The sequence below is a fragment of the Clytia hemisphaerica genome, unplaced genomic scaffold (genome assembly GCF_902728285.1).
Source record: "Clytia hemisphaerica strain Z4C2 unplaced genomic scaffold, Clytia hemisphaerica genome assembly, whole genome shotgun sequence".
Lineage (NCBI taxonomy): Eukaryota > Metazoa > Cnidaria > Hydrozoa > Leptothecata > Clytiidae > Clytia > Clytia hemisphaerica.
In genome coordinates, this window is record NW_027104370.1 from 635,115 (window position 1) to 652,966 (window position 17,852).

A 17,852-nucleotide genomic window follows, 5' to 3' on the forward strand; every position below is an offset into this window, starting at 1 on the left:
AAATCTTCACCATAAAATTAGCTTAGTAAACAATAAACTGTCAATTATGAGTTTTTTTCAGGAAGTTTGAATGCGATTTCAGTTTAACCGAAAGCGGGAACTTATTGAGCAGTAAAACGTCACATTGAGAGCGTCAAATGTATCATCAGTTTATAAGAATAGAAGAAATATAAAAGCAGTATCTACGAATTTAAGGTCGACATGACGCGCTTTAAAATACCAAATACTAGATACTTTGATTTCAAAACAATCGTGGGCATATCCGAACTTACGGGATAACATTTTATATCCACTTCTCGCGTGCAGGACCTCTGTTTTTTTACCTATCCCGGTGGAGTTCCTATGTGTTTGTCCGTCCGTTCGTTCGTCTGTTACCAATTTTTCTCAGGATTGAATCATAGGAATCTTTTGATTTTCGATACAAAGGTGCAAAATGGTAGTGGCCAAAGTGTGACGGAGCCCGATTTTTTAAAACAAAATTTTTTGGGCAAATTTGGGTTAAAAAACGGATAAAAACAGGTTTTTTGGACTTCGTGAAAAGTTGGATTTTTTGCATGAAAGTAGGGTACCATCATTGGTAAAAGAAGGCTCAAGCAGATTTTTGCAAAAAAAAATTTGTTGGCTCACAAAAGGCATGTTTATCTATAAGAATCACTATTAATAAGCAAACATCAATGTTCTTAGTCAAATTACTCATTTGTTTTATTAGATATATGTTTTTTTTGCTCATAAGGGCTTACTTTAAAAAAATATGTGTGTTTAGACATGAAATTTTGGTTGCTTGGCGTGTTTTTATTGAAAAACTGGCGAAATTCGATATTTTTTTAAAAGCACATTATCAATTACTTAGTTTGTAGCTTTTCTCGAGATTTGCTCTTTCATTCTTTATGATTTTTTGCACAAAGAGGCATAACTATAAGCCCTCGAATGTGACGGAGCTCGATTTTTGGGAAAACATTTTTTTGGTAAATTTTAGCTAAAAAACGGCTAAAAAAGGTTTTTTTGGACTTGGTGAAATATTTGATCATTGTTTTTTTCTGATTTTTACGAAAGTAGGTAAAAGATGGCTCAAGCAGATTTTTGCAAAAAAAGATTTGCTGGCTCAAAAAACACATGTTTATCTATAAGAATCACTATTAATAAGCATGTTCTTAGCTAAGAACATAGCTTTATCACAAAGTGATGACTTAAAACGTCAAAGTTGATCGGATTTATAGCATCCCTAAAGTTGAACTTCACTGCACTTTTGACGGGGCCCGGGGCGTAAGCCCCGCCTTTGGCGGGACTTACGGGTGTAACTAACAAAATAATAAAATCCCACACCAGACAAAAAACGCACGCGTGCGAGTAAAAAAAAACAATAAAAAAGAAAAGAAAAAGAAAACAACAACAACAACAACAACAACAACAACAACAACAACAACAACAATATACCATAAGCCTTTGATGTGAATTGGGAGAAAGGATCCAAATAGTGATTAAGTAATCCTAAAAGAGGGATTAACTAGAATCACGCAGTTCCAATTGGTTGGTCTAGAAAAAGGGACTAACAAGGACTAGGTACAGAACTACTTAGTCCCAAAAGAGGATCATGTAAGACTAGATTTCTCAACAAATGAGGATTAGTTGGTCCCAAAGAGGAACTAGTTAATCCCAAATGTTGATTAGTTGATCCCAAAGAGGGATTACGTAATCCCAAATGAGGAGTAATTGATCCTAAAGAGGGATTACGTAATCCCAAATGAGGAGTAATTGATCCTAAAGAGGGATTACGTAATCCCAAATGAGGAGTAGTTGATCCTAAAGAGAGATTACGCAATCCCAAATGAGGAGTAGTTGTTCCCAAAGAGGGATTACGTAATCCCAAATGAGGAGTAGTTGATCCTAAAGAGGGATTACGTAATCCCAAATGAGGAGTAGTTGATCCCAAAGAGAGATTACGCAATCCCAAATGAGGAGTAGTTGATCCCAAAGAGGGATTACGTAATCCCAAATGAGTAGTTGATCCTAAAGAGGGATTACGTAATCCCAAATGAGGAGTAGTTGTTCCCAAAGAGGGATTACATAATCCCAAATGAGGAGTAGTTGATCCTAAAGAGGGATTACGTAATCCCAAATGAGGAGTAGTTGATCCTAAAGAGGGATTACGCAATCCCAAATGAGGATTAGTTGATCCCAGAGAGGGGTTAGGTAATCCCAAATGAGGATTAGTTGATCCCAAAGAGGGATTACGTAATCCCAAATGAGGATTAGTTGATCCCAAAGAGGGGTCGGGTAATCTCAAGTGAGGATTAGTTGGTCCCGAAGAGGGATCAGGTAATCTCAAATGAGGATTAGTTGATCCTAAAGAGGGATTACGTAATCCCAAATGAGGATTAGTTGATCCCAAAGAGGGATTAGGTAATCCTAAATGAGGATTAGTTGATCCCAAAGAGGGATCAGGTAATCTCAAATGAGGATTAGTTGGTCTCGAAGAGGGGTTAGGTAATCCCAAATGGTGATTAGTTGGTCCCGAAGAGGGATCAGGTAATCTCAAATCTCTTACACTAAATATTTGAGACATAGGGGAGTTCCCAGTGTAATTTTAAGCACCACAATTGATTTTTAAGCACCTTTAACTACAGTTGGAAAGTAGAGTTTTAACTCTGAGATTTAACTTGAGACTTAAGACTTAGTACCTTAGGATCTCAGGATTTAAAAGCTCAAATTTGCTCGAATGAGGCTTGGAATATAGCCTAGAAGCCATCAAACCCCTCTAAAATCGAAATATTAAATGGAAGAAAGTGGAAGTGCTAAAATAGCAATTCTCGCCCGAACTTTAAATTATGAAAAACGTTAAAATACACTAAAATCTCAATATATTTCGAGGGTGATTGTGGCTTTAAAAAGTTTTCAATCAGGAAGGAAATTAACAGAAGTTGAAAAACAAAGTTTTGAGGATTGGCCATTATTATTTGAATTTTCTTTGGAACGAATTTGAAATACAGATGAAATGGAACGCTCCATAACGTTTTGATAGTCAAGCGACGACCAGAACGTTCAAGAACGTTGATGTTAATGAACGTCCCTGGATGTTCTCGAACTCACGCAAAAGATTGTCATTTTCAAACAAAGGCTAATAACTTCAGATTGGGAGCGTTCCCGCGAGGAATACTACCCTTGCCGACCGACGGAGGTGTTCCGCTGAGGTTTGAAAAATGGACTTTCCACATTTTCCCCAAAAAGGTATCCTACGAGAGATTTTGGTGATTTTATCACCCTACCCGGGAATCATGGAGTTGAAAAACGTACCCTGAACAGCGGCATATCGCGAACGTTCACTAACGTTCTAATACTATACTAAACTAGTAAATGAAGTAGATGAGCTAGAACGTTCGCTAGCGTTCTTAGAACGTCTTTCTTGGACGTCTCAGGATGTTCCATACGTCTTGTTCTTTTATCTGGGACGTTCCATTTCAATTGTTTTTCAAGTCGCTTCTAATGACCATGGAAAATTAAAAATGCATCTTTTTATAAAGTGTTATCTTTTTTTCTTCAATATTTTTAATTTAACAATCATTCAAGATGTGATCTACAAATCATTCAGGGAAAATTTACTAAAATATTAGAAACCATTAGTCGAAAGGTATTACGAGTAGGGGGTAAGCCCTTAGAACACGTCACATCTTTTATGCGATGCAACCAAACCTGATTCCTATGGATGAAAAATTTTCCTAGGTCTAAGCAAAAAAAAAACCCCTTGCGAGAAAATCTTTAACCCTATTTTTATCAGGGGGGTGTTTTCCACCAGGCTGGCACTCTTTTGCTAATAGCTCACTGAAAAAAATTTTTAACACTCTGAAAGTTTTTGACTTTTAATATAATTCTATTAGCAGCATGTATACCAAATTTTACAATTATACACCGACCAGATCAGGTTTTATGACTTTTTTGTGCAGGCATATATCATAAAATCCAGCTAAAACCCTGTAAAATCCCATAATCTTAAATTTAGCATAATTTTTGATCTAGGCAACCAACTGACTTCAAATTTTGACAGGTTTTAGGTATCAATAATAAATTTTAAAAAATCATTTAAAAATTTTCAAAAACTGCTGACGTCATCAAAAATGACGTCAGTGTTTTTTGAAAAAATTTACTCATGTTCTGCATGGATTTTAAACCTCAATTTTATTAGTATGTTAAAAACCGGCAAGTATGATAAAGATATTCTTTTTGGCTTTTAGAAATTCAAAACAGAATGGAAAAATCTCCATTCGTTCAACTTTAATTGCTATTTTATTGAATAGTACTTTTTCATTGGTCAGCGATAATTGTGAAACTTTGTGATGACGTCATCACCTTTATGATGACGTCATCAACCCAAATTTTTTCCTATGAATTCATTTTATGGTAGAGAACATTTCTGCCAAATTTCAAGTCCATATCTTTTCTAGATCAAAAGTTATGCAAGGCTGGTGGAAAACACCCCCCCCCCCTTGAGAATACAAAATCTGAAAAAGCTTGATAATAATAGGGTTGAATACTTCATTCCTTGAAATGGACCTGCTGGTTTGGTTGCGTTTTATAAAAGATGTCACGGGTTCTAAGGGTTTCCCCCTGTCATTAAACATTTACCCGTTGTTAATTTCGCTTAGCGAAATTATCGACCGCCGGAGGCGGTTTCTTTCATAGTGGTACGCTAATCTCGTTTTGCCTTGGCTCATTACTTTGTCTACCATTTACTTTCGGTTTTTTTAACTAGATTACCCAGGTGTTTCTCTTTTTTTTCCCTGAATGTCTTTTATTCGGAATTGAATAATCGAGACATGAAAAATGACTATATTGTAATCTGTTTTCAATGAATAATCTAAAATGTACTGGAGATGACATGTTTATCTGGTACATGACATGTAAGCGTTAATAATGTGCGCGCGCTCTTTCGCGAGTGTGATGCGTGATTATCTGGTACCAGATGTAGAAATATGCTACGACACGCTTTGCTCTGAAGGTCGGGCGTATTTTAACATCTGGAACCTTTGGATTACGGAATTTCTCCTGACCGCGTTCGTAAAATTTAGAAAGAGTCTGGGGACGGTAAAAAGTTACTAGTGTCCCGAACTAAGAGTACACGTGCAAAAAAAATTTCCCGTGCGATTTCTACATAGTGCTCCGAACTGAAAAATGTAAACAAAGCAGGACGCGAACTAAACATTTATTGAGAGTGGCTCTAAACCCAAACCCAATTACATTTCAATTTATAGCAATAAAATGCGAATTCTTTGCTGCTACTAGAATAAATAAGTTTGTCTCCTCACATCGAACGACAATTTCACCTATTCAAAATCTTTCACTGCCTAAAAACGTAAACAAGCAATGTCACGAACTAAACGATTAAAAGAGAGTGGCCATGAGCCAAATTTCCCTCAATCTAGTCCAACTTATACAGCAATATGTGAACTTTTTGATATTTGTAGAATCACTAAGCTTGCCTCAACACACCAAATGAAAATTGCACCTGCACTAGATCTTTCACTACCTGAAATATGCATGTCAGCCTCTTAAAATAGAGTTTGGCAAAACAGGCAAAGATGGTCCTCTGTTATACCAAAAAATAAAAGCTTTGTCCCCAAAATACTGATACAATAAATGGGAACCTCCCTCCAACTTTTTTATTGATGAAGGAGGATTCTGGCTTTTCCAAATAAACAACACACAGGTCATGATCAACAAGTTTGTTGATGTCGGTTGGGGTTGGGCGGTCCGCTGCTCTGCATGGAGGGCGGTCGACAGGCTCGAAAGGTCTAAATTGGAATGCAGCAGTTTGAAATTCCAACATAAAAATTATTGGTAAAACTAAACTAGTCATAGCTTTCACTAAATGCCCCCACATAAAGATCATGTCATGCACTTATAAAGCTTTAATGCTTTAAATATTAAACATTAAAAAATAATCAGGAATAATTGATTGATTTAATTATTGATTGATTGAGGCGTTTGCTTGAAAAAAAAGATTATATTCTATTATAAAAAAATACATACTTGAAGAATTCATGCAGCTTGATAACTTAATAAAATTTAAGGAAAAGCTGGAAAAGCCTCTCAAAAATATATTTAAAAAGTTATGGTATCATTATCTTACTGATTTTCACATCTCCTGTTTGTTTGTTTTTTCTCCTAGTTTCTTTCTTATAACGATATATGTCATGATTATTATTCACTAAATAGACCTTTTCTAATACCTAATGTCGCAGACATCTTAGATTGTAGGCAAAATATATGGACATACGCAGTGAATAAATCCACAAGGTAACCAGTCAGAAATAGCTTGTTTTTTTTCATTGGCTGCTATATTTCAACATTTCTCTATTGCTACTTTGCCTAATAAACAATAGTCAAGAGGATACTGCGTATAAAATTTATCAAAAAGTTCTGCGCCATCTTAAGTTGGGTGAAATAGAAACTCACTTATCCTAAGGCCCGGGCTCCACTAGCGTACGCTGGGATTGCACTTCTCAAGCAAAATCTTCTATGTTTTTGGTCAAAAGAAAAGTAAAGGAATGCCATTGTGGTTCATTCAGACGTACAGTCGAGAAAAGTTAAAATTCGCCTAAATTTCTTTTCAAGTGCATAGTCCTTTTTCATGATGCAATCTTTTCTCCAAGCTGATCGCAGCGCATACAATGAAGAGACGTGCCTTCAGGAAGCTAGACTTTTTGAGTTTATAGCTAGCGATATACTTTCCCTTTATGGTGTTTCTGTATGACTGTCTGTGTACCTAGTCTAACCACCGTTAAATGCCTTCGGGAAGGTCTCTCCTAAGTTAGAAAGCCAGAATTTGGAGCTATTTCAACAAACCACTGGAGCGTAAGTTATTTAGGCTATCACAACTGCATGAAAAAGTTTAACGTGCGCATGTAAAGTTTAACGAGTAAGCAAACTTTTTTCAGGTTTTTCAAAAAGATTTACCGCACTGAAAAGACGTAAAAACACTCTAAGTGAGGTAAATTATTTTGAAGACCAAAAGAAAAAGTCAACCAAGAACCCTGTTTTACTAAGTTAAGAAGGACTTTCTCGAGTTACGACCATATGATGGTATTTAAAGCTCAAGAAGCCCTATAAACAATAAAGGTAGTTTATCAATAAAATGATAGACAAAAATAAATTAGAGTTTTAACAAAAATATCAAATGTACATTTGAAAACTTAAGCAAATTTCTTTAAAGATTCTGGAAAAAGAATTGAAATCATTGCTGAAGTGAACATCTCACTAAATTACAGTAGTTAGTTAGTATTCAGTTTCAAAGACAAGAAACAAAATTTGAGATACAAAACACTTTTTCTAGTCAATGAATCAGCTCATCATCATCATAACCAGTCTGCCATTTTGTTTGTTTTGATTTGCACAAGTAATATTGTAATTCGTGTTATATCATACACTGTTTTGATTTGCATTTATAACACTCGCTTCAGCTTTTCAAACCTAAATCAAAGCTAAAATTGTAATATGTAATAATGATAATACCATATAACGTAATATGAAAATATATACTACCGTCCCGGAAAAAAACCGAACATTTACGGAAGAGACTAACTACGGAAATGCTTACGCGACAACAACAAAACAATTCGCAAAATTTTGAGATTCCAGTCCAATATCTATGCGTGAAACTATGAGAGCCTCCTCGTCGCTACGCTCCTGCGGGGGCAATAAAACATACCTGATATGCTTTCTTTGATTTGGCCTTTGAAAATAAAACCAGTCAACCACCAAAAACAAATAAATAACAAAAGATAATAATCATGCAATGTCAAGCATTTTTAACTTGGTGCACTTACTAAGAAATTACACTAGGTACTAAATATAATACTGAAAAAGTAATGAAACTGTCAAGTTTCAATAAATCCACCAAAATAAACCAAAAACAGCCAACAATCGAAGGTTTGAATATTTCTCAAGCCCTCTCAGGCAGCAGAGATTTTCATGCTAAATTCAGTCGGGTGCAACCGATAGTCAAGCAAAAAGTGTAAGGACGGCTAGACACGACTGTGATGCGGTACATCAAACGATGACTACTATAGGTCTCCGATGGTATATTGGTCCGCTCCTTTAGAGCTTTAGCGTGGGCGGCCGCCAATACGCCATCGGAATATCAGATAAGATGCGTGATTGCGTGATGGAAGGCGGTCGTTTCAGTGTGGTTTACATCCACACTGTGACCTAGTTACGATAGCCTTTCTGCGGCGGCGGTGTCATCGGAAAAAAAATTAGAAAACGAAAGTGCTTGATACGGTGGACGAACTCACTAAATTTAATATACAAATTTCACGCTCGTATAACCACGGACGATTTTCGCGGGTTTTCTTTGGATTACGTCATATATCTTTGTGTCTTTAGCTCCACAGTTTTGATTTTTTCTTTATTTTCTTATAAACATATACTTTATAAGAATCAAATCAATAACTCTTGATAGACGGTAATATACCTTTCGGTAATTAGTTCTTACAAAGTAAACAAAGTATGGCGCACAATATGAGCATATTTATTTTTCTTATAAGCATATACTTTATAAGAATCAAATCAATAACTCTTGATAGACGGTGATATATCTTTCGGTAATTAGTTCTTACAAAGTAAACAAGGGATGGCGCACAATATGACCTTATTTATTTTTTCAAATCAATAACTCTTTTATAGGCGGTAATATACCTTTCGGTGATTAGTTCTTACAAAGTAAACAAGGGACTGCGCACAATATGAGCTTACTTATTTTTCTTATTAGCATATACTTTATAAGAATCAAATCAATAATTCTTGATAGACGGTGATATACCTTTCGGTAATTAGTTCTTACAAAGTAAACAAAGGATGGCGCACAATATGAGCATATTTATTTTTCTTATAAGCATATACTTTATAAGAATCAAATCAATAACTCTTTATAGACGGTGATTTACCTTTCGGTAATTAGTTTTTACAAAGTAATCAAGGGACGGCGCACATTATGAGCATATTTATTTTTCTTATAAGCATATACTTTATAAGAATCAAATCAATAACTCTTGATAGACGGTGATATACCTTTCGGTAATTAGCTTTTACAAAGTAAACAAGCAATGGCACACAATAAGAGCATATTCATTTTTCTTATATAAGCATTTGCTTTATAAGAATCAAATAAATAACTTTTGATAGACGGTGATATTACCTTTGTTTATTAGTTCTTAAAAATTAAACAACAGTTGTTCTTAAATTGGTCTCTTTTTTAGCGATTTTAAGCCTCGTTGTTCTTGTAAAATTGTTTCATCAAGGCTCGATGTAAAGTAGATTTCAAATTGGCTTCAATCTCTACTTCTTGTTTTTCCTACCGGGTGCCTCAGAAAAGCTTTGGACGTTTGGCGAGCCACTGAGGCCGAACAAAGTCTTGTTTAGACTCAAAACCACTTTTATTAGAAAGATGACATGCTAACTTAAATTTTGCGGTATAACTTTTTAAGTTTGGTCAAGTAGTTGTCAAGTTATAAGCTTTTGAAGTTAAAATTCACTTTTCGAAAAGTCAACTTACATAAGTCAAATAAGTCAAATACTGAGCTATTTTTTCATTATTTGCATAAATTTAATACACCTTTTTTTACGTGTTTTTTACACTTTTCGAAAAGTGAATTTTGACTTCAAAAGCTTATAACTTGACAACTACTTGACCAAACTTAAAAAGTTATACCGCAAAATTTAAGTTAGCATGTCATCTTTCTAATAAAAGTGGTTTTGAGTCTAAACAAGACTTTGTTCGGCCTCAGTGGCTCGCCAAACGTCCAAAGTTTATTCTGAGGCACCCGGTAAGTAGTTTAAATTCTAGGCGAAATTTTCGACTTTAAGTCGTCTTGTTCGTTTTATAAAAAGCCTTTATATATTTTTAAATTTTTCGAGCTTTAAGCTAAAGAATGTTCCTTTGTTTATTTTCCTGAGAAATCGGGCGTTTAAGTCCGCAAAGCCTTAAAATATTTTTAACTTCTCCTTTGTATTTTGGTCAGTGGAAGCCTTATGTTCTTACATAGTTTATAAACGTGTGACTGAGATTTTTCACTTCGAGCACTGTTCAAGTCAATTTCTTTACTTTTCTTTACTACTTAATATCTGTATCTGATGTCGTCATTGTAAGAGTTAAATAAAGTTCATCCATTCTTGCCTAGAATCTCAATCAATTGAGCAATATGGTATTCATCACTGAAGTAGTTTTTCAAAAATTTCCTTCCTTCGATCATTTTTTCTTCCTTGTTTGTATCCAAAATGTTTTGTTGTGGAAGAAAGAAATTTGGAAGATTTTGTTCTTCGTAATGTTCGAGTAGTCTTTGAAATATGCTTAATGTTAATTCAACTTGATCATATTCTTGTCCTTCAAAAGTGTCCAATTCTCTTGATAACCACATGAAAACTGTCTTCAGCTCGTACGATTTGACGTGGCACTAAAGCAAAGAGAAATTAGATTTATTTTCCTCCGGAGTTATATGATTGTTATACGAGTGTTTTATATATGGTTTTATTTATATTCAAATTTATAGTCGGAATACGTTTTTAAGTTAGAGTTAAAAAAAAAAAACTAAAGTAAATAGAAGAGGTACCTTAATCATTCAAATCAAAACATGTTAAGACCAAACTATATAACAACATATAGCTTTGATGGTAAAAAACATTTCAAGAACAAGTTAAAAAACATTCTAAGGCATTACTGAGGTTAAGCATACCAGGATAATCACGACGACGGACGAAAAATGTAATAGGCTAGTGAAAATACGAAATTTAATTGGTTGAAACTCACTAGCCTGTTAAATTTTCGTTCGTCGTCGTGATTTTACCGATTTACTTAACTTCACTATTATGGACCCTAAAACACCTTATTTGTGAAGAAATTGCACAAAGATACTCGCGAACGGCGAACGTAAGAACATGTTAAGAACAATTTTAAGCCCAAAAAGTTAATAACATCCGGAGATTTCAAAAGTTTTGGAAGTTCATATAAAAACGTATATATATTTCTTCAAAAATCAAAACAACATTACAGCTTGTTTCACGCCTTATAGACGATCATCAGATGTGTGATGAATAAAAAATTTTGAACAAATTTCTGCTCTAAAAATATATAAAAGGACGATTAATTGACAGGTTGTAAAAGTGATAAATAGTAATAAAAATGAGTTAATTGGTTAAAAAGTACAGTGCCGTAGCAACTGGGGGGGCAAGGGGGGGCTATGCCCCCCCCAATAATTTTTTCAAAAATGGTTATTTTGCAAAATGCAAAGTTTTTCTTTTTTAATTTGTCATAATTATTTGTGCATGTTTTGAGTGTATTTTTAAGCAATCTAGAGCTCAAATTTTCAAAATTTTCCCCCTCGGGCCAAACCATGGTTGGCCCTCGCGGTGTCACTAAACTTCAGCCCCCCAATATGAAAATGCTTCCTACAGCACTGAAGTATGTATATAAATTGTGTCTAGGGAAATTGGTTTAAATAAAATGTTGATTTTGATAATAAAATACAATAAAGGAACGTGAAAGTTATCACCCATCTGGAGGGACTGTTTTGTAATTTTCCAATAAGAATTTGTTAACGTGTCGGCATTTTGAAATTAATTTGGATTTTGTGTTAACGAGTTCACGCTTGGAGGTGATTATATTCACTTTTTCAGTTAAGCATAAATTGCAGTTTTTTGAGCCATTTCTGTAGGACGATGAGTGGTCGATTATTTCCCAGGAGAGAATTGGTTCCACTCCATTTCTTTTCAGATCCCAGTAGTGGCTCGATAATTGGGTGTGATCGGTAGATTCTTCGTGGTTTAAGGTAAACTTGTGGGTGTTCCATCTGGTTTTGAAGGTGTTGCCCGTCAAGCCGATGTAGTACTTTCCAGCGTCGTCATTGGAAGATTTGATATGGCATTGATATATAACATCCGACTGTTGGTATTTTCCATTTAACAGGCAGATGGTTTTAACACAGTGTTAAAGTGAGCTATAGTTGCTTACCTAATATGTCCGGTATCATCTCCACCCACAACAAAAAAGTTTTATCAAAACCATCACAACCTAATAACAACACTGACTGCAACTGCCGCAACAAAACCATCTGCCCGTTAAATGGAAAATGCCAACAGTCGGATGTTATATATCAATGCCATATCAAATCTTCCAATGACGACGCTGGAAAGTACTACATCGGCTTGACGGGCAACACCTTCAAAACCAGATGGAACACCCACAAGTTTACCTTAAACCACGAAGAATCTACCAATCACACCCAATTATCGAACCACTACTGGGATCTGAAAAGAAATGGAGTGGAACCAATTCTCTCCTGGGAAATAACCGACCACTCATCGCCCTACAGAAATGGCTCAAAAAACTGCAATTTATGCTTAACTGAAAAAGTGAATATAATCACCTCCAAGCGTGAACTCGTTAACACAAAATCCGAATTAATTTCAAAATGCCGATACGTTAACAAATTCTTATCGGAAAATTACAAAACAGTCCCCCCAGATGGGTGATAACTTTCACGTTCCTTTATTGTATTTTATTATCAAAATCAACATTTTATTTAAACCAATTTCCCTAGACACAATTTATATACATACTTTTTAACCAATTAACTCATTTTTATTACTATTTATCACTTTTACAACCTGTCAATTAATCGTCCTTTTATATGTTTTTAGAGCAGAAATTTGTTCAAAAATTTTTTATTCATCACACATCTGATGATCGTCGTGATCGTCTATAAGGCGTGAAACAAGCTGTAATTTTGTTTTGATTTTTGAAGAAATATACATTTTAAAATTAATTCAGCTCTACCTTGGTATAGAGCACTTTGTCATTCACAGACTATTGATGTTATTGAAAAAACGTATATACGATTTTTTTTAAATCAGTATAGGAAGTTCTTTTTAAATTTTATACTGAGATTGCTGGTTTCAAAAATCTGTTAACAAATTTTGGGTACCTTTCTTGGGAATCTCAATAGTTTTGCCTTTGCCAATAAATGTTTACACATCAGGTATGATCTTCTTAGATTGTCATTAATTAGTTTTGCGATTTCAATTTCCAAAACACTGAATGATAATCTCCATTCATAATCTTTGTTTTCGTCAGAGCTGCTCGGATGTGATTTGCATACCAGATATAACGGTTTCTCTAGAAAAGGAGAGGGAAAATTTTATTTAAAAAAATCATGTCAAATTTTGGTGAAGCTAAGTGAATTTAAACGAGGTCGATGGTTTGTTAAGGTATGGAAACTGAAAGAATTTAATATTATTAACTCCAATTACCCCGTAATAGTTATCACAATGAGCATTTCCAGAAATAGTCCGTGCACCCCCTGTTAGGATATTTGATATCTAGGGGGTTAACGATTTTTGTTCAAAAGTGGATAATCAGTGGCTTCAATATTTACAAGGGAGCGGATATCCTGGGGTAAAGCATCTTTTCAAGTAAAAAAATACGATATCCAGGGGTATACATCTTTATAAGAGAGAATATCCAGGGGGTCGATTCTTCGAAAAATCGGTATCCTCAACAGTAAGGTTAAAAAAATTTTCTGGAAAAGCCCAATACTATACAACCAGTAGCATGGTGGCAGGCGGTTTTTTTTGGGGGGCGCCGAAAAGGGAGAGGCGCAAAAAGGCTCTTCAAAACACCGATTTCAGTGCCCCTCTCCCCGTTTTACCACACAAATGCCAGTTTTTAGCCCTTGAAAACGGAGAAATGTCGAAAATTTTCGCGCTAGCTTCATTTGCGTTATTTTTCCACAATTTTCTCTAGTAAAGGGGCGCCGAATTGCCGATTTTCCAATCTTGCCTCCCTAGTGCTTGCCAAGGCACCACGCTACTTTATACAACACAGAGGACATATTACTTGTGGTCTTTGTTGCATAAACATATAACACCTAGTACTGTATAATTGCATAATGTTATAAACAACCCCAGTCTATAGATCAGTACTAACTTGGTCAATTCCTTGGTAAAAGTTCAGGCAAACTACAGCGGAGTCTTCACAACAAAATTTATCCGAGTGAAGGAACAACTTCGAGTTATGGAGTAACGTTTATAAAGTATTGTTAACCGGTTACTTTTTCGGAGCGGGCTACACGGCTTTTTGCGCAATGCAATTGGTTCCTTTCGCGTGACGACGGGCCTACACTGGTCAGAGTTGCCCGTCGTTAACGTTAGGAAAATTCATTGCGACGTCACTTTTTTCAAAGGAAAATGAACACTGCGTTGACATCATTTCTCTCATTTTTTATTTCTGACGTCATAAATTTTAACTATTTTTGATCTCTTTTCGCTTGATTTTTTCGATTTATTTCGCTATTTTTTCTGGATAAAGTGCTAAAAATCAATCGAAGCTGAAGGGAACGGTTAACAAATACAATAATGACCGGTTTTTTTCGGGCTGTACAGAAAATATTGCTCTCGGTCAACGCAACAACCTCGCAAGCTCGGTCGTTACTTGACCTTGGGCAATATTTCTCAGTACAGCCCTCACTAACCGGTCATTATTGTATTATTGTTAACTGAAGATGTCATAAAGCTTGTTCAAGTTAAGGAGACTCTACTGTAATAGTTTACAGTGTGAGTGATGCATTTTTTGATTACCACGGTGTACATTGCGCTCTTCCAGAAAATGTTCGTACATGGGGGTGCAGGATATAGTGTCCGGGGGGGTAGTGAAAAACTACAAAATTTGCCTTGCGTCTTTGTAAACCTGTTCTGTTTTTGCGTAATTTTGCTCTATTTGAGGGTGATTTTGTATGTCTAGGGGGTCCAACTGATGCTTGTCCGGGGGTTAGACCTGCTGATCGGGGGGGGGGGTTAAAAGTCAAATGTCCGGGGGGTAAATTTCAAAAAAATGTTACATCCTCCACCCTCCATATTCAATTTATGGACCTACCCCGGTGGGGTGGAGGTCCTATAAACTAACCTGTCTTCGTTCGTTCGTCTGTTCGTTCGTCTGTTACCAACTTTTCTCGGGATTGAATCATAGGAATTTTTTGATTTTTTGTACAAAGGTGCAAAATGTGAGGGAGCCCGAATTTTCGAAAAAAAACATTTTTGGGCAAATTTGGGCCAAAAAACGGCTCAAAAACGGGGTTTTTGGACTTAGTGAAAAATTGGATCATTAAATTTTTCTGATTTTTTGCATGAAAGTAGGGTACCATCATAGGTAAAAGATGGCTCAAGCAGATTTTTGCAAAAAAATTTTGTTGGCTCAAAAACGCATGTTTATCTATAAGAACCACTATTAATAAGCATACATCAATGTTCTTAGTCAAATTACTTATTTTTTGATTAGATAGATATTTTTTTCCCCACAAAGTCTTTAATATGAAAGAATATTTCAAGAGAATAAAATTTTGGTTTCTCAACGTTTTTTTTTATAAGAAACAAACGACTAATTTTAATAGATCGTCACTATTTGTGTTCTGAATGATTGTTTAATGGTCATGCTCACGTAGATATCAATTATAAATGTGTTAAATGCATAACCAGGTAGGTCCATAAAAGTATCACTTGTTTTTCTGGAAAAGCCCATTTGAAACGTACCTTTAATAGATCGAAAAAAGTCATCTGAAAGTTGATCTTTAATACATTCATGGACATATTCGGGCCATCGATTCAGACGTAAAGCTAATACATGGTCGTTCACATCTTTTGTTGGCAAGGCTGCTTGTGATTCTTGTCGTTTCTCAAGCTCTGTGAACACTGATGAACCTGCATGGTATGAAATGAAAATAGGAACTTATCTCTTTTCAGCAGAGGTAGTTTTGGTTTCATTAAAAAAAGTTATTTTCATGATCTTCTTTCCATAGACATTCGATTCTCTCATTTTAAATCGAGTGGTCAGGGAGGTATGATAGGTCTAACTTCAGATCGTTTGATGGGTCTAACTTTAGACCGTTTGATAGATCTAACTTCAGACCGTTTGATAGATCTATAATCAGACCGTTTGATAGATCTAACTTCAGACCGTTTGATAGGTCTAACTTCAGACCGTTTGATGGGTCTATTTTCAGACCGTTTGATAGGTCTAACTTCAGACCGTTTGATAGGTCTAACTTCAGACCGTTTGATAGGTCTAACTTCAGACCGTTTGATAGGTCTAACTTCAGACCGTTTGATAGGTCTAACTTCAGACCGTTTGATAGGTTTAGACCGTTTGATAGGTCTAACTTCAGACCGTTTGATAGGTCTAACTTCAGACTGTTTGATAGGTCTAACTTCAGACCGTTTGATAGGTCTAACTTCAGACTGTTTGATAGGTCTAACTTCAGACCGTTTGATAGGTTTAGACCGTTTGATAGGTCTAACTTCAGACCGTTTGATAGATATAACTTCAGACCGTTTGATAGGTCTAACTTCAGACCGTTTGATAGGTTTAACTTCAGACCGTTTGATAGGTCTAACTTACCAGCTTTGATTGGATCCATTATTTGGGCAAACATTTTTGCTTGCAGAGTTGCAGGTGATAATTTTTGTTTATTTGAATCAAACACATAACAAAAACCAATATTCATTGTGGGTGTGCAATAAAATCTACATTCTTCTTGTCCTTCTTTGAAATCTGGGGTCACCATTCCTGGTCCGACTTCGTAGATAAAATCGTAGTCTGAAGACTCGATGAAAAGTCTTTCGGCTCTACTACCCGCTAAGAATCGTCGGATAGTTGTTGGGAATAAGAATGCGCTATCTTCTTGTTTTGCAAGCGGCTTGTATTCCATCATTTCTCTGTCATTGCTCATTGCTTCAAAATGACACTTCTGGAAGTACTCTGTGATTCGCTGATTGCACTCTTCCCTCGCCAATGACAATTCTGTAGATTTAAACAATACTGTCGGGTGTTAGATATGGAAAATCAGATAAAAGCTTTAATTCAAAATTACTTTTCTACCGACAATTTTTGTACCTACCTCAGAGGTCCTTTAAATTAACCTTTGTCCGTCCATCCGTCTGTTACCAGCTTTTCTCGAGATTGGTTCAATAGTTTTTTCTGATTTTTTGCACAAAGGTGCAAAATAGTGATACCCAAAATGTGACGGAGCCCGATTTTCGAAAAGGAAAATTAATTTTCCCGGCGGAAAATCACGGAAATATGTGTCATCACAAGCGATTTGAACGAAATGGAACGTTCTCAAGCGTTCTTGAAAGTTCAAGAACCTTTCATAGTGTTCCTGGAACGTTCCAGAACGTTCAGGAACATTTCAGAATGCTCAGGAACGTTCCAGAATATTCGAGAGCGTTTTAGAATGCTCAGGAGCGTTTGAGAACGTTCCAGAACGCTCGCGAACGATCCTCAGCGTCCAAAAGTTAATATTTAAGATAACTCAATAGGAACGTTTAGGAACGATTTGGAACGTACAGGAACGTTCGTGAACTTTTCTGAACGTTCTGCAATGTTCCTTAACGTTTTAAGATACTCCTAAACTAATAAATAACAGGGAACGATCAGGAACGTTCAAGAACGTTCTCTAGCGTTCTAAGAACGTTCCTTACCCTATTAGCCCCAGGGGGGGGGTAGAATCTACCACGCTGGAGTTCTTTTGTTTATATCTCGGAGAAAAATTTTTTAAACGACTTGAAACTTTCTGACTTTTAATAAAATCTTATTAAGAGTACTTGTGCAAAATTTTTGGGTCATAGGTTGTCCAGATCAGGTTTTATGACTTTATAGTGAAACATGACATAAAACCCAGCTAAAATCGCTTAAAACCAAATTTTTAAAGTGCTGATAACTTCTAAACTATTTATTCAATCATTTTCAAATTTTTACACGTGATAGGCATTGATAATACAAATTTAAAAAGTCAAAAGAAAATTTTTGAAAATGATGA

General features: G+C 35.6%; 2 protein-coding genes across 2 annotated transcripts in view; one reads left to right on the forward strand and one right to left on the reverse strand.

Annotated features, from left to right (window-relative positions):
• Nucleotides 1–17,852, forward strand: part of LOC136818475 (RNA helicase Mov10l1-like) — a 120,037-nt gene that overhangs the window by 91,424 nt on the left and 10,761 nt on the right. The window lies entirely within an intron of this gene.
• LOC136818433 (uncharacterized) overlaps nt 10,081–17,852 on the reverse strand; it is a gene marked incomplete in the record, with an annotated part of 10,327 nt that continues 2,555 nt past the window's right edge. Inside the window, 4 exon segments of the mRNA XM_067074771.1 lie at nt 10,081–10,442; nt 12,969–13,159; nt 15,568–15,735; nt 16,433–16,834. Of these exon segments, the coding sequence (XP_066930872.1) occupies nt 10,152–10,442; nt 12,969–13,159; nt 15,568–15,735; nt 16,433–16,834 (1,052 nt within the window).